Source organism: Corythoichthys intestinalis, chromosome 19 (genome assembly GCF_030265065.1).
Source record: "Corythoichthys intestinalis isolate RoL2023-P3 chromosome 19, ASM3026506v1, whole genome shotgun sequence".
In the NCBI taxonomy this organism is placed as follows: domain Eukaryota; kingdom Metazoa; phylum Chordata; class Actinopteri; order Syngnathiformes; family Syngnathidae; genus Corythoichthys; species Corythoichthys intestinalis.
This window is the reverse complement of record NC_080413.1, coordinates 11,245,667-11,266,560: the sequence shown is the minus strand read 5'-3', so window position 1 is coordinate 11,266,560 and position 20,894 is coordinate 11,245,667. Positions and strand designations below refer to the sequence as shown.

The 20,894-nt window shown below is 40.1% G+C and overlaps 1 protein-coding gene across 2 annotated transcripts in view; it reads left to right on the top strand.

The window, feature by feature from the left end:
• Positions 1 to 19,046, top strand: part of LOC130907515 (mitogen-activated protein kinase-binding protein 1-like) — a 46,588-nt gene extending 27,542 nt beyond the window's left edge. The window contains exons 16-30 of one of the 2 annotated variants that reach the window (XM_057822693.1): positions 2,663 to 2,784; positions 2,860 to 2,935; positions 3,983 to 4,094; positions 5,688 to 5,751; positions 5,841 to 5,936; positions 6,007 to 6,196; positions 9,709 to 10,078; positions 10,140 to 10,298; positions 10,371 to 10,554; positions 10,646 to 10,803; positions 13,589 to 14,035; positions 14,184 to 14,220; positions 15,869 to 16,098; positions 16,233 to 16,318; positions 18,487 to 19,046. In XM_057822693.1, the coding sequence (XP_057678676.1) occupies positions 2,663 to 2,784; positions 2,860 to 2,935; positions 3,983 to 4,094; positions 5,688 to 5,751; positions 5,841 to 5,936; positions 6,007 to 6,196; positions 9,709 to 10,078; positions 10,140 to 10,298; positions 10,371 to 10,554; positions 10,646 to 10,803; positions 13,589 to 14,035; positions 14,184 to 14,220; positions 15,869 to 16,098; positions 16,233 to 16,318; positions 18,487 to 18,726 (2,571 nt within the window). In that variant the 3' untranslated portion in view covers positions 18,727 to 19,046. The remainder of the gene's footprint in view (positions 1 to 2,662; positions 2,785 to 2,859; positions 2,936 to 3,982; positions 4,095 to 5,687; positions 5,752 to 5,840; positions 5,937 to 6,006; positions 6,197 to 9,708; positions 10,079 to 10,139; positions 10,299 to 10,370; positions 10,555 to 10,645; positions 10,804 to 13,588; positions 14,036 to 14,183; positions 14,221 to 15,868; positions 16,099 to 16,232; positions 16,319 to 18,486) is intronic. The other variant, XM_057822694.1, reaches the window with a different exon arrangement.
• Positions 19,047 to 20,894: the final 1,848 nt, after the last annotated feature.

Sequence of the window (20,894 nt, the reverse complement as noted above, 5' to 3'; positions counted from 1 at the left end):
TATTCACACAAAAAATGGCTAAATATGCCTATAAACTAAATTCTGAATGCATAAAAAAACATCAGCTCAAACAAAAACTTAGCTGACGTTGGTCTTAACAGGGAGCAGTTGGATTCAGCCATGTGAAATGAGGCAGACCAGAGGGCAGTGTCTTCACCCTGATCAATAAAACTAAATGCAAACACTTTCAAAATAAACCATTACAACACCACTTTAATTAAACGAATACTCGAAGCAATAAAATTTCATCTGAATATTTTTTTCCAATTGAATACTCGAGTTAATCGATTAATTGTTGCAGCACTAGACTGATATATACCGTACATTCAACATACTGTAAATAAGTACTGTATTTGTTTATTATAACTTTAAATCCACAAGATGGCATAACATTATTAACATTCTTTCTGTTCAAGGGATCCACAGATGGAAAAAGTTGTAGTTCTTAAAAGATAAATGTTAGTACAACTTATAGTAATTTTATAGTAAAGCCCCTCTTACTGTTTTTGTTTTCATAAAATTCGTAAAATTTTTAATCAAAAAATTGTTGCCCGCAGTGTTGTTAATCTTACTTTAAAAAAGTAATTAATTACAGTTACAAATTACTTTTCCCAAAACGTAATTGCGTTAGTAACTCAGTTACCTGAAAGTAAGAGTAATTAGTTACTTGGCAAAGTAACTGGTGATAATTTTCGTGTTTTTTTTTTTTTTCTCAAAAACAAAAAACAAAAACAAAAAAAAACGGGTCACACAATGTGAAGTTTAAAGGGTTTTTGGGACAATTGGCCCTAGCCCACATCTTTACCCTAAACTTAACTAGACACAGGGGTATTGCGGATATTGCGATAACTAGATAGTAACCTTTGCTATGTGTGGAAGTCATTTAATGTGGTGAATCAGCTGTTAAAGTTGTTAAAATTGCTCCCGTTATTGCATTAGTTCCCTTCTATCTACTTTCGACATGTGTAAGTGTTAAAGCTGTTTCATCATTTAAAGATAGGTTTAAGTCAAGATTTTGCCAGTTTAGGACCGTTTTAGATAAAAACACCTAGGTTCGCTAGGAAGTTTCTCTACAACAGAGCCTTTCTGAGAGGTTGACTGTTTTAAGATGGCGGGTGTTTACTAACGCATCTAATTTCTTATACATGTTGCTAATGCCGCCGTGTCTGTCATTTGCATCTAGTTCTATATTATGTGATACCTACCGTAGCCTCATGTGGGTGTAGTTTGAAGGCTATTGGCTACAGTCAGGTATTATTGGAGCCACCTAGCATCGCGTTTGCAACGGCGTCACAACTCCCTTGCCTCCTCCCCACTCCTGGTCTGCTCTCTTGTCTCTCTCAGACTTTTCTCGCGTCATTCAACCAACATAGTAACAAATAGTAACGCACGCCATTCCCGCTTCAGTAACGGTAACGGCATTGCCAAGATGAGAAAAGTAATTAATTAGATTGATCACTACTGAAAAAAAATAGCGCCGTTAATAACGCCGTTATATTCTAACGCCGTTATTACCAACACTGGTAGCCCGCCATTGTTGACGTCGCCGAGTGGTGACGTCACATGGGCTCCCTGCAGTTCTTCCAGTGTCCTTAACTACGTAAGGTAGTGATCGAAATACACCACAAGGTGTCCATGGCTAGTTTTAAATTACTTAGAAATCAAGCCAATCAGTTTGTTTTGTCCCTTGACTGATGCTGTAGTTCCCTGTTTACCGGTCCATTCATTGTACTTCACAGTCATTTGAGTGCTGGCTTCAAAACGTACGAGACCTCTGATAGTTTGTATATTGTGACTAAATATTGCCATCCAGTGTATTTTTTGAGCTAAACGAAATGTTTGAATAGAGTTTGACCAAAGTCTGAGTAAGTTTTATGTGTATTTTGCAGAGCTATTTTGATTGGGAATGCCAGTGCTCTTTTCTTTTTGTGAACATTATCTTTTTATGAAATTGGAACATTATTTTTGTTGTGCTTTCATTAAATGATACTTATGTTTGTTGTGAAGGAGTTGCTGAAGCTTATGCTAATAAAGTGCGTGGTCCACTCGCCTTTCTCTCTGCCTCTTAGCTCTCAATGTGCAAAAAACGGCGTCATTGTAATCTATTTAAGGCAATGGATGAGCGGGTCATTCCGCGCATGCGTTAAATGCGTCAAATATTTTAACATGATTAATTTAAAAAATTAATTACCGTCCATTAACGCGATAAATTTGACAGCACTAATATTATGTGTTAAAGAAAAAAAGCTTGTGCAAAAGAGGTTTTTAAAGAGTTTTGAATTAATTTTAGGAATTAAAAAAAAAAATAATAATCTAAGTTGGCGGCACGGAAGCGCCTAGTTGAAGTCATTGCTGTCAAAGGGGGGGGGCACAAAATATTGAATGTGATGGTTCACTGACTTGTTTTTCCCCCTTCTGTCATTGTTTGCATGCTATCCTCATTAAAATATGAAAACCTATAAATGTTTGGGTGGTTTTAGTTAAAGCAGACACTGTTTTTTCATCTGTGTGATTTTGACAAAGAACAGATCACATTTGATGGGGATTTTATGCAGAAATGTGAGAAATTCCAAAAGGATCAGATACTTTTTATACCACTGTATAAAACATTTGAAAATATTTTCAGCCGTGATTTTATGACTTAGACTTGCTGTTATTGCAGAGCGAGGGAAGAACAGAGTTCAGGTGTTGTCACCACACGGTGAGGAAGACCACGCTGTACGACATGGGTGTGGACCCTTGTAGCAAACATGCGGCGGTGGGCTGTCAGGACCGCTGTATCCGGTGGGTGGCCTTCAAGGAAGCACTTAGAAACCTAAAATTCGTGTACTGATTAATTTTCTTTTCTTTCATCAATAGGATTTTCAACGTCAACAACGGCAAACAGAAGAAACTCTTCAAGGGTTCCCTCAGTGACGACGGCAGCTTACTCAAGGTTAGAAATAGGAGTGGGAACCTCTGGGTAGCTCACGATACGATACGATTTGCGATACATGGCTCACGATAATGATGATCTCACGGTATGGCAATACAACAACAACTAAGGCCTGATTTATGTCTCAGTGTTCCGTTGACGGCAGAGCGACGGCAAAGACCCTACATTGTCAGTGAACGTTCAAAGTTCTGCGTCGAGGGAAAGTGTTGCTCTGTAATTCACTGCCAAGCCACTAGAGGGGCGTGGCTTTGTCTTTGTACGGTTTTGGGGGACTGTCGAGTTTTCCTCCAGCTATAAACAGCAGTGGCCACGGAGATTGAACGCGATTATTTGGAGCTGCAGTTAATTCATACTGAACAACAAACGTAAATACAAATATTGAAGCGTAGCCGACACACAGAAGACTTTAGCGCAGGATTCAAAACAGCGGTGTTGTTGTGCCAAACTGGAAACAACGTTCTGAGCGGACCAATCAGAGTCCTTTGTCCCCCGGTAACGCCCCTGATTTAGAACATCCATAAACTTCAGTCTCGCTTTTAAATGTTTCGTTTTTCGATGACGCTATAACGTAACTACAAAGTGGAACTACATGTGGTCTCCAGTCAGAATTTATCGAACACCACCAGCTGTTGCTCTGCATGCGTAGTTGTGTGTTGACAGGCTAGTTAGAAAAGCAGCGGAGAAAACTTTAAACAGAACCAAATTACAGTACTTAAATCTATGGGAAAGTAGCCAATCACCATTGGCTGTTGAGTATTGATTCACAACAGAGAAATTCTTGGTGTTTTCAATTAGGTTAAGCATTTGGTATTGCAATGTGAAGGAGCTGTGAATATATTCATATACTTTGCAAGTAATTCCGGGACTCCAATTTTCCTTCGTCTTTTTTTTTTAAGGTATTAATGTGAAAATGGTCTTTAATTATATTCATTATGGTTTTAAAAAAGTGTTAAAAAGTCTTAAATTTGGCTTGTTGAAACATGTACAGGCCCTGATTAACGTCTATGTGCAAGGGTACTGAATAAAATGGCTTTGTGTGTGTTGCAGGTTCAGATTGATCCATCGGGTCAGTACGTGGCTGCTAGCTGTTCCAACAAGAACATTAGCATCTTTGATTTCAGCACAGGGGAGTGCGTTGCCACCATGTTTGGACATTCAGGTAATCATACGGTAGAAATGAATACGTTCAATGCAAAGATAGCAAAATTCCTTACAATTATTAGGCAGTAGGGGTGTAACGGTACGCACATGTCATGGTTCAGTATGTACTTCGGTACAAGGGTCATGGTTCGATACGGGTTCGGTACCAAAGGAAAAAAAAAAGGGTGTTTAATTTTTAGTAGGGGTGTCAAACGATTAAAAAATTTAATCGAGTTAATTACAGCTTAAAAATTAATTAATCGCAATTAATCGCAATTCAAACCATCTATAAAATATGCCATATTTTTGTGTAAATTAATGTTGGAATGGCAAGATAAGACAACAGATGGATACATACATTCAGCATACGGTATATAAGTACTGTATTTGTTTATTATAACAATAAATCAACAAGATGGCATTACCATTATTAACATTCTGTTAAAGCGATCCATGGATAGAAAGACTTGTAGTTCTTAAAAGGTAAATGTTAGTACAAGTTATAGAAATTTTATGTTAAAACCCCTCTTAATGTTTTTGTTTTAATAAAATTTGTAAAATTTTCAATCTAAAAATAAAACTAGTAGCCCGCCATTGTTGATGTCAATAATTACTTACACAATGCTCATGGGTGCTGAAGCCTATAAAATCAGTAGCTCCCAAGTGCCAGCAGAGGGCGACAAAACTCCGAAAAACACAACAAGTACTTATTTCACTGTGCTGTCATTTTAATCTGTTTGAGCGGGGCATTTTCTGCGTTAATTGCGTCAAATATTTTAACGTGATTATTTTAAAAAATTAATTAGCGCCCGTTAACGCGATAATTTTGACAGCCCTAATTTAAAGCATTTGAAAGTTAAAGTTTGTTCTTTTGGCTAAAATGAAAAAGCGCTTATTAAGTTGCAAAATAAATAGAAGAATTTGTTTTTATTGTTGTAACATTCTTTAATTCACAGTTTATGTGCAAAAATAGAAAACACACCCTTTTTTGTAGAGATCGACTGAGGTAACTGTCAAAGTCAGGTAGCACTCACCAGCTGGTAACCTTTTTTTTGAAAGTCAAAATAAGATACTACCATTTTCAATGTTGAATGACACATAGTTAACTGTAAATCATTACCAGTGAACATACACTCCCACATAAGATGTATTTTTATCTTGGTTCAAATAAAATGAAAAGTGCAAATAGTATCTCTTGAAATAGCCCAAAAATAAATACTCACTCGGTATTTCAATTATTCTAGCCTAGGGAAAGAGGAAAATAAACATTTCCTGATTTGAAAATACAAAAACAGTACAAAAAGTTAAGTCCTGCATTTGATAATTCCCACTCTGTACTTTCGCCATAACTTTCCTTGTAGTGATCAAGGATAACTTCTTATTCGCCTGTTTTGGTTTTTGTTTTTCCTGTAATGTCGGTTGTGGGTTTAGGCGCATTACCTCTACCGCCCCCTGGATTGAAGGAGGATTAACTCCGATATACCTGTAGATATACAATTTTTTTTTTTCTTGCCGTTTGACTGCGCGCACCGAACCGTGATGCCCGTACCGTCAAATACAGTTACATTCTTACGAGACAAACACGGCACATTTGTTCTTTTCTTTCATTTAGAGATCGTAACAGGTTTGAAGTTCACCAATGACTGCAGGCATCTGATCAGCGTTTCCGGGGACAGGTGAGGATTTCACTTCATTGGTGTTATTGACATAAGACAAACATTCATCAGACTAAAACATTTTTCCCCTATTTGTTTGAATACCTCAGCTGCATCTTCGTGTGGCGTCTAGCTCCAGAGTTGACCATTAGCATGCGCCAGAGGCTTTTTCAGCTCCGACAGCCTCTTAAGAGCGCTGCCTTCAGGTGACCCCGCTAATACCACGCTCGCTCTGCGTTGCATGGGACTTTTCAATGAATTTGTGACGTCTGACAGCAGGCGTGAAGCGCATAGCGCTCCTGCTCTGTTGGGGCTGTCCTCCGACAGCGAGCGCGATGATGAGGACTGCCGCAGGGATTCCGACGATCGCAACGAAGACTCTGGAAACAGCGCGTCCGCTGACAGCAGCCATGGAGAAGAGGACACGGGCGGGTCAGAAGAAGCAACTGACTGGGAACCGGCAAAAGTAATCCTTAATATTTATATAAACTGAAGATACAGTAGTTTGGTTGTTTAATCCACTTCAGTGGACATCTGTTTAAAAATTATCATTAGCTTGTGTTGTAGTAGTTAGTAAAACCGGGACATTAATATTGAAAACACCTATTGGCGGCAATAGACGTCCAATCCATTTCAACTAGGAGGGGACGTGTATTGCTGTCAATGGCAACCATGACAATGACGTGACGGTAACGAGCTAAAAACGAGGCTAAAACATAACATGACGAGTGCCAGTTTTTTTTCCTGATGAGACGACGAGGAGATGAAAATGCGATATAGTTTCTGTCATATGTTCACAATTTGTGACATTTTCATATTGTAAGTGGAGTACAGTGGAGCAAATAAGTATTTAGTCAACCACTAATTGTGCAAGTTCTCCAACTTGAAAATATTAGAGAGGCCTGTAATTGTCAACATGGGTAAACCTCAACCATGAGAGACAGAATGTGGAAAAAGAAACCAGAAAATCACATTGTTTAATTTTTAAATAATTTATTTGCAAATCATGGTGGAAAATAAGTATTTGGTCAATACCAAAAGTTCATCTCAATACTTTGTTATGTACCCTTTGTTGGCAATAACGGAGGCCAAATGTTTTCTGTAACTCTTCACAAGCTTTTCACGCATGGTTGCTGGTATTTTGGCCCATTCCTCCATGCATATCTCCTCTAGAGCAGTGATGTTTTGGGGCTGCCGTTGGGCAACACAGACTTTCAACTCCCTCTGCAGATTTTCTATGGGGTTGAGACCTGGAGACTGGCTAGGCCACTCCAGGACCTTGAAATGCTTCTTACGAAGCCACTCCTTTGTTGCCCTGGCTGTATGTTTGGGATCATTGTCATGCTGAAAAACCCAGCCACGTCTCATCTTCAATGCCCTTGCTGATGGAAGGAGATTTTCACTCAAAATCTCTCAATACATGGCCCCATTCATTCTTTACTTTACACAGATCAGTCGTCCTGGTCCCTTTGCAGAAAAACAGCCCCAAAGCATGATGTTTTCACTCCCATGCTTCACAGTGGGTATGGTGCAATTCAGTATTCTTTTTCCTCCAAACAAGAGAGCCTGTGTTTCTACCAAAAAGTTCTATTTTTGTTTCGTCTGACCATAACACATTCTCCCAGTCCTCTTCTGGATCATCCAAATGCTTTCTAGCGAACTGCAGACGGGCCTGGACGTGTACTTTCTTCAGGGGGACACGTCTGGCAGTGCAGGATTTGAGTCCTTGGCGGCGCATTGTGTTACTGATAGTAGCCTTTGTTACTGTGGTCCCAACTCTCTGTAGGTCATTCACTTGGTCCCCCCGTGTGGGCCTGGGATTTTTGCTCCCCGTTCTTGTTATCATTTTGACGCTACGGGGTGAGGAGGGAGTTGAATGTCCGTGTTGCCCAACAACAGCCCCAAAACATCATTGCTCTAGAGGACATCTGCATGGAGGAATGGGGCAAAATACAAGCAATAGTGTGTGAAAAGCTTGTGAAGAGTTACAGAAAACGTTTGGCCTCCGTTATTGCCAACAAAGGGTACATAACAAAGTATTGAGATGAACTTTTGGTATAGACCAAATACTTATTTTCCACCATGATTTGCAAATAAATTCTTTAAAAATCAAACAATGTGATTTTCTGTTTTTTTTTTCTACATTCTGTCTTTCATGGTTGAGGTTTACCCATGTTGACAATTACAGGCCTCTCTAATATTTTCAAGTGGGAGAACTTGCACAATTAGTGGTTGACTAAATACTTATTTGCCCCACTGTACGTGGGTTGTGTCACTCATGTGAGAGGTGCTGCCACCAGCCCCTTCCATCCTCACCAGTGTTTTCTAGTTAAGATCTTATCTTGGCAAGAGAGAATATAAGTGATAATAACATACTTAATGTACCTCGTAGCGTTAGCATGGCATTCGTGTTAGGTTCAGCATTTAGCATGGCGTCAGTCCTTTCAAACTCTTGGACAACTTTATTTTTTACATACAGTTTGTGGGGTCCAGGTGGTTATAATCAGTGTTGTTAATAACGGCGTTAGAGTATAAAGGCGTTACTAACAGTGTTATTTTTTTCAGTCGTGAGTAATCTAATTAATTACTTTTCTCATCTTGGCAACGCCGTTACCGTTACTAAGGATGTAAAAGCGTGCGTTACTATGCGTTACTACGTTGGTTGAATGACGCGAGAAAAGTCAGAGACACGGACTCACGGAAGGGAAGGGAGTTGTGACACCATTGCAAATGGGATGCTAGGTGGCTCCCATAATACCTGACTGCAGCCGATAGCCTACAAACTACGCCCACATGATGCTACGGTAGATATCACATGTATATAGAACTCGATGTGAAATGAGACACGGCGGCGTTAGCACATGTATAGAGAAGTAGATGCGAAATGATCGTTCGTAAACAGCCGCCATCTTAAAGCAGTAGACTTCACAGGAATGCTCTGTTGTACAGAACCTGCCTCACAAACCTAACTAACTTTTTATCTAAAATACTCCTAAATCGGCAAAATCTTGACTTGAATCTATCTTTAAATGATGAAACAATTTTAAAACTTTCACATGTCGAAAGTAGACAGAAGGGAACTAATGCAATAATGGGAGCAATTTTAACAACTTTAACGGTTGATTCACAACATCAAATGACTTCCAAACCTAGTAACGATTACTATGTAATGGAAGGTAACACTAGTTACTTTGCCAAGTAACTAATTACTCTTACATTCAGGTAACTGAGTTACTAACTCAATTACATTTTGGGAGAAGTAATTTGTAACTGTAATTATTTTTTTAAAGTAAGATTAACAACACTGGTTATAATTAATTGAAAATAATGTATGTTTTTCCCGCTGAGTGTGCATTATCATCACAAAGTTGCCGTTGTCATTGTAGATGCTACAATACCAACGTCTGTCAATGTTCATTCGTAATAGTTGGATAGATTTATTTATTTATAGACAAAAAGTTCTCAATTTTACAAACGAAACATTTTGAATAGCTGTCGACTAAAACTAGATGAAGACACATTTTGAAATGACTAAAATATGATTAAGAGTAAAAGGATTTTCGTCCAAAAGACTAAGACTGAGACGAAAATTACCGTAAAAGGGCTGCCAAAAACAACACTTATGGCAACCAAAGAAGCTAAAAAAAAAAATACTACAATTGGATGTCAAATGAGGACTGCCAAATATTTCACCATGGGCCACAATTGACCCCTGGGCCGCAAGTTTGAGACCCCTGTCCTATATAAATATAATAAAAACGTTTTAACAAACAAACAAAACAAAAAAAAAAAACATAATTCATGCATGAACAAGTTAACCCTTTTTAGGGGAGGTGACTAGTTTTGGTCATTTAAAAGAATATATATACTAGTATATGTGGATATCATATTTTGGGTCATAGACCACAATATTAACATCAATGCTAATGATATAAACTGTAACAAAGTTGAAGGCACCTCCGACATTTTTGTTTCCAGCCTGCCGTACCCACACCCGCCGTCACCCGTCGTCCTCGCCGTCGTTGGTCCCGTCGCAAGGGCTCTTTGGAGTTGAAGGTCAAATCCATGTTGGACCTTAGACAGCTGGAGAACTTCACTCCCGACAAAGCGAACCTCCGCGAACCCGCCTTGAGCTTGGACAGCCCTGACGACCACGTCTTACGTCAACGTGTCGCCCCCTGCGATTGGCTGTCATCTGAAGGCGTAAAAGTTTCCGACAGGGTGGAGGACGATGAAAATAACAGGAAGCGCCAGGTCCTCAACCAGAGCCAGGACAGCTACAGTCCGGACAGCGCCTGCTCGCTAGGCTACGATAGCCGAGGAACTAGCCCGGATGGCATCCTGGATGGTAAACTGGAAAATCACAAAGAACTCTCGCATCAGCGCTTTATGCAATCTATCTTCAACAGACTCCGCAGACAACACGTCCCTCAGCCTGGACAGCTCAGAAGACGAGTTGGATAAAGAAGTAGTGATGGTGGAGTTCACTAGCGTGGAGGACACTTTGACCGAACCAGAAGATTTCCTCAAGCGCAACTTTGAGACGCTAGCAGACACCTGCAGTGCAGGTCAGATAATCTTAGCCTTCATTTGATTTTTTTTCTTTAGCTTATTGTTAAATCTTGTTGTGCGACTCACAGCTGAGTCAAGCAAAGTCCCGAGGCTCAGCATGTCCTCACGCTTCCTGGCACGAGGACATCAAAACAGGTGCGGCGTCTCCCACAAGCCTCCCGTGTCCAAAGTGCGCCCCTTGATGGAAAACGGGCAGAGTAGAACCACAGAGGTCAAGACCCTGATGTCACCTAGTGCCACCCATGAGCCAAAGTAAGACATTAAATCATTCACTGCCATTGCATTGGATGTTGAAAACAATCATTTGTTGCTTCCCAGTTTAAATAGATTGTTTTCTTGCTAGGTTCATCACAGGCTCCGTGGTCATCCCAAGACCCCGCAAGAAGACTACACCGGGGTCTCATCTTTGGAGGTTCTCCACTCCGCCGTCCAAACCGCCTCTGCCCGACAGAACCGCCAGTCTGCACAAGTCACAGTCTGTTCAGAACCTCACTTTAGCCTGTACGTTACCTTTTTCATTTTAATCTTTTCATGAGAAGTAGCAAAGGAAATTTGCCCAAACCCTAAAATAAAATTGCGAAAGTGTATTCATTATTAATTCTCAATATGTAGACAATATCTAGATCGTGTATATGAGAATACCAGAGGTGGGTAGTACCACGTTACATGTACTCCGTTACATTTACTTGAGTAACTTTTTGAGAAAATTGTACTTCTAAGAGTAGTTTTAACTAAGCCATAGATTTTACTTTTACATGAGTAGATTTGTGAAGAAAAAACGCTACTCTGTTATTTTGGGCTACACAAGAGTCATTACATTTTTCCTCTTTATTCTATATATTGGATTAAAAAAAATTTTTTTTTTAGCTAGCAATGCTATTGCCCTAGAGTAGCGCTACTAATTTCACTAATGAGGCGTCGCAACAATAATCACATGACTCCATTACACTAATTGGACGCAAGCTTGTCGTTCTATGATCACACAAGCCTGTTCAATCATGCGTCTTTAAAGCACCGTAACAAATGAAGTATTTGACATGAGTGCTGCCATCAACATCAATCGAAAGCGCGTATTTAAAACTCTCTCGCAGTTTTTATTTGGCACCGATTGACCACGCAAAACCGGAGATATGATCCTTTTAATTTCATAATAGTAACTGAAGGAACTACAGTTTTCACTACTGAAACCAGGAACTATTTTCTCCACTAGAGGGCAGGGCACTCATGCTCTTTGGATGAATAATGCTTCATTACTGTTTTTTTTTTCTCTCTTTAATTCAATTATATATATTTTTTTATTTCTTTGTTTTAATATGGTTATGTAATGGGTTATTGTACAGTATCATTTTAACAACATATCAACAACATATTGCTCACTTAAGTTTGTGCTGAGAGAAAAAAAATACCATTGTTTAAAAAAAAAAAAAAATCTAACATAAATAAGCAGTAACTCAAAATCTTACTCATTAGGCCTACTGAAGTGTCCAAGTCAAAGTCCAGACTTGATGTGCCAGATTGATCTGCAGCTACAGGAAGCGTCTGGTTGAAGTTATTGCTGCCAAGGGGGGGCACAAAATATTAATTGTGATGGTCCACTTACTTATTTTTCCCCCTTTGGTCATTGTTTGCATACAATCCTCATTAAAATACGAAAACCTAGGAATGTTTGGGTGGTTTTAGTTAAAGCAGACATTGTTTTTTTCATCTGTGTGATTTTGAAAAAGATCAGATCACATTTGATAGATAATTTGATTGATAATTTGATAGTTTTTCATACCACTGTATGTACAGTGTATTATATTCATATACAGTATAATTAAAATAAACCCTCCCCAAAATATCATTAAAATTTTTTTTTTTTTTAGATAAATAAATAAATACACTCACATAAAACTAGGTTGACTTAGTTTTTTTATTTTATTTTTTTAAATCCTCGTCCATATGTGCATGGATTTTAAAACAATAAAAAATGTGAAATACACAAATTTGAATAAGACTTATTCAAATTTGAATAAATTAAATACATAAATAAATTTAAGTTTGATTAAATTAACTATTCATTTTTATTAATTAACAATTATTCACAAGGCACGAATGATATCATAAATGACGTTATTTGTCATAAGATTCTTAGTAGTACTGTAAACCAGTACTTCTCAAATGGTGGGGCGCGCCCCCCCAGGGGGGCGCAGAGCGATGCCAGGGGGGGCGCGAGTGACCTCGGGGAACATGCTTTTTTTTTTTTTTTTTTTTTTTGCCGTACTAGAATAAAGTGTACTTGCACATCCACTCCGTGGGTGGCAGTGGCGCTCTCATTTTCAAAGTGCGTGCAGTATTTTTGAAGTAAGCAAGAGCACACGGAAGAGACTCATGCAGAGCTGGACTCACGCAGCGACCCACTGTCTTCTTCGGTTCTCACGTGTCCGGCCGAGAAGTGCCGTTTTCGGCTTGGGATCGTCACGACCACCGCCCTCACCTACGGTTCTCCCTCGGCCGCCGAGAATGCGCTTTTTTCGGGCCGTTTGCCTTTGACTTTTAATAGAGTGGGAAATGAGGAAAGACCACTGTTTACTGAGTCTAAAAATGATTATAGCGGAGAAGCCAAATCAGTTAAGACGCCACTTAAAGACATTAGACCTCAATCTCATTGATAAGCCGCTTGATTGTTTTTCAGCGAAAATGTGCCGAATATTGCCAATTGTCACAATCGTCCCGCTTTGTCAGTGTTATATCAGTAGACCAGTGAGCACTGTGGTGAATCAGCGAAAATAAAAACATTCCTTCTATCCAAAGACCTTTTTCCCCCCTTCTATTCAGTTTTGTTTTTTTTCGGTCAAAATTTTTGGCATGTTGTCCTGAAGAGTAAATGTTTCTAATCAATTTGAATTTGTTATTATTTACTGATTTTATTACATTTTATTTTTCAGTATCAAATGGTCAAAAATGTACCTTGAGTGAATTTTTACAGTTTGGATGTGACTTTTTTTTTTTTTTAACTTCAGGCAAATTGATGCGCGTTAAGTCTTTTCTGTTACAAGCAACACAATGTTAAAAAAGTTATACTTTATTATAAGTTGATCTATGTTACTTTTTTTCTTTAATAGAAAAAAAAGGACACAATGTTAGGCTGAGGCGTACTTATAATAGTAATATAGACGAATGATACTATTTACAGTGGCGGCAGAGAGTTGGGGGGGGGGGCGCGAAACATTTACGTCTTCCTTGGGGGGGCGTAACAGAAAATAATTGAGAAGCACTGCTGTAAACTGTGTTCGTTTCCCTCTAGCTCCACGCTCACCACTGCCCTCTAGTGAGCGCCGCGAGTGGTGCAAGAGACCCCAGTATCTCCTCCTGGACCGTGACCCTCTCAAACCCTCATCCTCGCACGTGTCCTCGCCCTCACCGGGCTCGCCGCTGTCTCCTCGCTCCTACATGAGCCCGACGGCCAGCTCCATGGCTAAAAGCAGCCGTTCATCATCCGTGGGGGAGGGCGTTCTGGACCTGTCACCTTTCCCCAAAGCTCGGAGGTCCTGGGGGGATCTGGACGGGGCGGAGACATCTTGGCACCCTCTCGCCGCCGGCCTTCCGGCGCCCTCTCGTATCCCTCAGCCTAAGCAGCCTCTCAGCCCTCGACGCAGCTTGGACATGAAAGCCAGTACTTTTTACCTAGGAAGTCCAACCAAAGCTTCTTCTCCCACTGTGGGACCAGCGTGCGATCGCACAGCTTACACAGGTAAGTCTACACCGACCCAATTTTAATGGGCAACGTGCAGTGTACGTGTAAACATTTTTTGGGGCATGTTTTTGGTACAAGAGATAGTGTAATGACACAATGTTGATTTTTTTGTTTTGTTTAAATATACATGTTCTTTTTCTTTAAGGTTCAGCAGAGAAAAAACGAATATCCATATCTGAAAGGTGAGTTCGACTCAAGATTATGAACTCTTTGGCTGCCATTGATGGTGATTGGCGTCCAATCTATTTTCCTGCTTTGCTGCTAGTCCTCTAAGTCCAAATGGATTTGACGTCTAGCCAAGGGTGTAGGTTTGGTCTCAACATTGGTATGGACGATAAAGCATAACCTGCATGTACACTTTTTATTGGGGATGGGAAATTAATAAAACCACACAGATTATTGAACAGGGGTCAGGGCTACATTTCTCACAAATATGAAGCTAATGAATTGAAAGGCTAAATGATCAATGCAAACAATGATCCAAATGAGGGAGGGCTAGCCATAGACTTCAGAATGGTTTTGAAAGGTCAGCTCGGTCATGCACTGCGCCTCGCCTTCAAGTAGTGGGCCGCCCACATCAAGAGGAGCTATTCACAAACACGCACGCAGCGATCTAACCCCGGATTTCTGATAAAAAAGTACGAAAGCTGTACCGCATACAAACAGAAAGGATTGTCTTCGGAGTGATTTGTTCGAGGATTCAAGGTCATTATTATATTTTTCGTACCATGCATCCATTTTGAAACGTGAAAAAAATCAACGGGAGAAATTAGCCGCTACTGCAGTGGCATCACAGTTCGTAATATTTACGTAAAATAATGCTAACTGCACCTTTTTTTTGCTTTTAACCAAGAATCAAGACTGTTTTACGTCCATATCTATAAAGAATTCAGGGATTCAAGCATTTATTCACAAGAATTTTCACCGGAAAAGCTCTGTTTACATAAGGCAGCCGCTAGCTATATTGACTGACAGACTAGCATTGTACTTCGACATATTTACGCAAAATAAATGCAAACTGCACTTTTTTTTGGCTTTTGACCAAGAATCTTCAACGAAAAAAGCTGTTTGTCTGTGATTTCAGACGGCCTCGCCAACAATGCAGCCCCCCCATTTATCGGCCCCATGCCCCATGTACATTATGAAGTCTATGGGCTAGCTTAACTTCGTTGTTTATTGTGGAAGCTGGACTGACGCCTGTAGTTTTGTAGGTTAGCAGGTTCGCACAGTTTAATGTTATGCTAACTCTGATGCAGGTCGGACTTTCAGAATCAAAATTAGTGGTGTTTCCCCCATCTCCACAACATTGATGTCTTTTTACATTATTTACAGTGGCTGGTACTGGCCGAAAAAACCTTATTATATCCCTCCACGGAAGAGGAGGCGGTAAGTTGTATTTCTTTAGGAGCTGTGTGAGTGTGCGTCTGTGTCTGTGTGGTGGGGTGGGGGGGGTGTCAAGTCATCAGCCAATCAAACGTACGTTTGAGGGGGAAAAAATTGGACTGGCACATTCAGCAAGTGAAAAGGGATAAATGTAAATCTGAACATATGAAAATAAGTCACTTAGTAATGGTAGGGTCTATTCTATCCTTACAAAATACGGGAAGACAATCTAAATTACCTATATAAGTGAACTCACTAAATGTTTGTAGGGACAATATGAGCATTCTGAAAAGTTTGTAGTGTTATGTCCCTTCCATCCCTATGCAAACCTACGCCCTTGGGTCTAGCGTTGTCAATGGCACCCGGTATGCTAGGTAAATGTCCTATAAAGGGTTAGTATATAACCACCGAATCTACAATATTCATGTCATTATATTTCTCCAATAGACAAGACGTAGGATCGCCTCCTGAAGCGCTCCCCCTGGTGGCGGAACGTACCCTCACGCATCCAGGTGTTCCTTCTCCCACTGACCTTTCATCTACTAGCGCTCGTTTTCCTTTTCTTCTACCTCCTACTCCTCCTCTCCCTTTTCGTCGTCACTCTGACTCACGCTGGCCGCCGCTGGCTTGCGTCTCTCCGTCTGTGTCACCCGTGGCAACCTGGCACTGCCACACCGGTGAGTGTACTTGCAAAATTGTTGCTCGTCTGTATTCTTTGAGGTCACCTTTTCACGTTTTCACATAAATGTGCGTTCATGTTGTTCAAAAATGTATTTTCTTATTTTATGTCTGTATTCTATTCACATTGCAGGTGATTCTGTATCTTTGGACTCCTGCAAGCAGGCTGCGACTGAGCTTTATTGCAGTCTGAGGCGAACTATCTCGCTCTACACAGAGGTTAGTTTGTGCTTAGTTTTGAGTAGAATTGTCCGGGCCGATAACAGCATTTAAAAAAAATGATATTGGATAATATCGGTTAGGGATGTCCTGATCCGATCACGTGATCAGAAGCCGGGCCGATAGCGCCATTTTACTAGGGGATTGGAAATGGGTGAAAAGGATAGGATTTTTAATTTAAAAAATATATGTTTTTCTGCTTCATGCGGATACAGCACCACAGTCTCTCACCCTCCCTCCTGCTAATCAGTGAAGCCAAACTGTCCAGCTTGCGTTTGGTACTTAAAGTTAACAATTATTGACAGGTTGGTGGGTTTGATCTTACCAGAGAAGCTTGGTAGCTCAACGATCAAAGGCACAAATGTGTCAATCATCGTTAAACTGTGCTGTGGCAACTCATTGTGTAGGTAACGGCAAATCGTGAGTGGATTTGAGTGGAGTTAATGAAGCATTTTTCTACATTATCCTCGTTTAAAAATAATTCACATTGTGAAAGCGGCACGGTGGGACAGTCGCATGTTTGGAACTTTTGTTTTTTAAAAAAAAAAAATGAGCAAAACTTTTTTCAGTATTGCATCGGGGCTCTGTATCGGCAGATTCTCAAAATCAGGTGACTCGGGTGCAAAAATATGCGATCGGGACACCCCTTATATCGACATCGGTTTTTCATTATCGGTTTTGGGCCAATATGCACGTTGGGTTCAAAGTGAATGTCAAAGTATCCGCGGGGTCTTAAAAAAATCCAATAATTAGAATTAAAGGCCTTAAAATGACCAAAATTCTCCTAAAATCTCACAAAAGGTCTTGAATGTGATTTTGAAAGGGCTTAAAAAATCTTTTGATGTTACTTTTATTTACTTGAATGAACTTTAGTCTTGCTTTTAAATGTTTTGATTTTTGAGGACACCAAAACGGAACTTCAAAACGGAACTATCTGTGCTGCCCGGTCATTTTCCTTTAAGTTTTTCGTACGTTTGTTGCCGGTACCGATGTGAAATAGCTATATGGACTTAAAAAAAGACTTAAAAAGTCTTAAATTTGGCTAGTTGAAACCTGCAGAGACCCTGGTCAATGTAAACGCATTTTGCCTTTGTGCTAGAGCTGGTCAAAACTTAGCACAACAGTTATGCTTATTGACCATTAGGCGTCTCCAAACTAAGATGCTTGGGATTTGTTATTTGACCTTTATCATTATTAAAGCATCCAGTAGGGGTATCACAAAACAATTAGCCATTGTATGTTAAGTCCACGACTCTATACATCGGTATCTGTTTAGTATCGGTAACAGATTTTTGGAGTTGGACAATATCGGGATATTGATTATTGGTTAAAAAGTCATAATTACAACTGTAGTAACGCTTCTCGGACAACTGTGGTATCTCTAGTTTTGAGTTTAAAGTATTTTTACTGAAGGTTGGCAAATATATGGCGCTATTTAAAGATTGGCTCTTTAGCTGATATATAATAGTTTGCTGCAACAAGACTTTGACCCAAAACACAGAAGTAAATCAACTTCAGAATGGTTTCAGAAGAAAAAATACACGTTCTGGAGTGGCAAAGTCAAAGTCCAGACTTGAACCCCATTGAGATGCTGTGGCATGACTTAAAGACAACTATTCATGCCAGAAATCCCAGGAATCTGACTGAACTACAGCAGTTTTGTAGAGAAGAACGGGCCAGGATTAGTCCTGATCGATGTACCTGACTGATCTTTAGCTACAGGAAGCGTCTGGTTGAAGTTATTGCTGCCAAAGGGGGTGGCCACAAAGTAGGAAATGTGATGGTCCTCTTACTTATTTTCCCCCTTCTGTCATTGTTTGCATACTATCCTAATTGAACGTATGAATTTTTGGGTGGTTTTAGTTAAAGCAGACAGTTTTTTCATCTGTGTGATTTTGACAAAGATCAGATCACATTTGATGGTGATTTTATGCAGAAATGTGAGAAATTTCAAAAGGTTCAGATACTTTTTCATATCACTGTACATGTATTTAATGAGTGTTTTGCTTTCATTTTATAATCAACATCCTTGTATACTAGTATATCGGGTTACCTAACTGGCTATAGACATTGGAAATCGACTGAATATTTTTTTCAAAATTCGGCCTTTGAAAATCCCGTATCAGTTGACCTATAATTTTTACGTGCTTTTTTATATTACACTTTAGGTGCTCCACTCCCCTCCAGAATGCGGAGAAGAAGGTCGTCAGGAGATGGTGAAAGTGTTGTCCGAGGCGTTGGCTTCGGCCAAAGCCCAGCTCGACCCGTTGCCTGGGTCCCCGATGTCCAACGGCGCAATCTGGGGATCGGAGGATAAAGCTGAAAGCGACAAAGCTCTGGCGCTGTTGGAGCAGTATGCGGAGCTACTGCTGAAGTCTGTGGAGAGGAAGCTGGGCGGCAAGATGTGAAGTAGGAAGTCTCTCAGGTGCTTTTGTTTTGATTGCACTGTCAAGCAGTTGGCCTTAATTTCTACAAGAAAGTTGTTGCCTTTGCTGGGTTTTTATTTGTTGAAATTGTCTTTTGTAGTCAGTACAATAAAAATGTATGGTATTAACTCTATTAACTCATTGGAGTGGCGATAGACGTCCAATCCATTTTGACTGGGAAGGTCAGTAAAAAAATGGATTGGATGTCTATCGCTGTCAATGGGAGTGAAAAATAAGTCGAAATGATAATCAGAAACATTTTGTCTGTGAATTGTGTATATCTTATCAAGTTCATGAAGTAAAGACACAAACAATAAAGAAAAAAAAGCTTTATTATTCATGTTTTAATTGTTAATCGAAAATATACACAGTCAATTCACATGTGGTATATGGAACACACTGACAACACATATTTTTAAATATACTATGTATAAATGTTACATTGATTACACTGGAGAACACAATTTTTGTTAACATCTGACAGCTGTTTTGAATCCAAAACTAATCTCAGCTCAGTTTTTACACGATAGGCTCCTCGTTTAAACACTGTAGGACTACACGATTATAACTGTGCAAGCAGTGTTGTTTTCGTCAACAATGGCGATAATGAAAATATTTCGGCGATAAACATGGTTTCATGACGATGACGTGTCAAGCTAAAAATGTGTCTTGGGAGACTAAAACATTACGATACGAATGCCAGTTTTCGTCGGACTAGACGAGAGGAAAATTAGCCATAGTTTCCGTCATAAGTTCACAATGTGTGATATTTTCTTATCGTACGTGTAGTTAGTCGCATCAAAGCAGTGTTTGGTCGTGTCACTCATGTGACGTGCTGCGCCTCCACCACGATTCCCCCCGACACCACACACACGCTCTGGTGAGTAAGGCTGTGCCCATTCCAGGCTCATTTTGTTAAACATACAGTTGTGGTCAAAAGTTTACATACACTTGTGAAGAACATAATGTCATGGCTCTCTTGAGTTTCCAGTTATTTCTACAACTCTGATTTTTCTCCGATAGAGTGATTGGAACAGATACTTCTTTGTCACAAAAAACATTCATGAAGTTTGGTTCTTTTATGACTTTATTATGGGTTAACAGAAAAAGTGATCAAATCTGCTGGGTCAAAAATATACATACATGGATCTGAAAAAGCGAATCATTGACTTGAACAAGTCAGGAAAGTCACTTGGAGCCATTTCAAAGCAGCTGCAGGTCCCAAGAGCAACAGTGCAAACAATTGTTTGTAAATATAAAGTGCATGGCACTGTTTTGTCACTGCCACGATCAGGAAGGAAACGCAAGCTATCACCTGCTGCTGAGAGAAAATTGGTCAGGAGGGTGAAGATTCAACCGAGAATCACCAAAAATCAGATATGCCAAGAATTAGAAGCTGCTGGAACACAGGTGTCAGTGTCCACAGTCAAGCGTGTTTTGCATCTCCATGGACTGAGAGGCTGCCGTGCAAGAAGGAAGCCCTTGCTCCAAAAGCGGCACTTTAAGGCTCGACTGAAGTTTGCTGCTGATCACATGGACAAAGATAAGACCTTCTGGAGGAAAGTTCTGTGGTCAGACGAAACAAAAATCGAGCTGCTTGGCCACAATGCCCAGCAATATGTTTGGAGGAGAAAAGGTGAGGGCTTTAACCCCAAGTACACCATGCCTACCGTCAAGCACGGTGGTGGTAGTATTATGCTGTGGGGCTGTTTTGCTGCCAATGGAACTGGTGCTTTACAGAGAGTAAATGGGATAATGAAGGAGGAGGATTACCTTCAAATTCTTCAAGATAACCTAACGTCATCAGCCCGAAGATTGGGTCTTGGGCGCAGTTGGGTGTTCCAACAGGACAATGACCCCAAACACACATCAAAAGTGGTAATGGAATGGCTAAATCAGGCTAGAATTAAGGTTTTCGAATGGCCTTCCAAAAGTCCTGACTTAAACCCCATTGAGAACTTGTGGACAATGCTGAAGAAACAAGTCCATGTCAGAAAGCCATCAAATTTAACTGAACTGCACCAATTCTGTCAAGAGGAGTGGTCAAAGATTCAACCAGAAGCTTGCCAGAAGCTTGTGGATGGCTACCAAAAGCACCTAATTGAAGTGAAAATGGCCAAGGGACATGTTACCAAATATTAGCGCTGCTG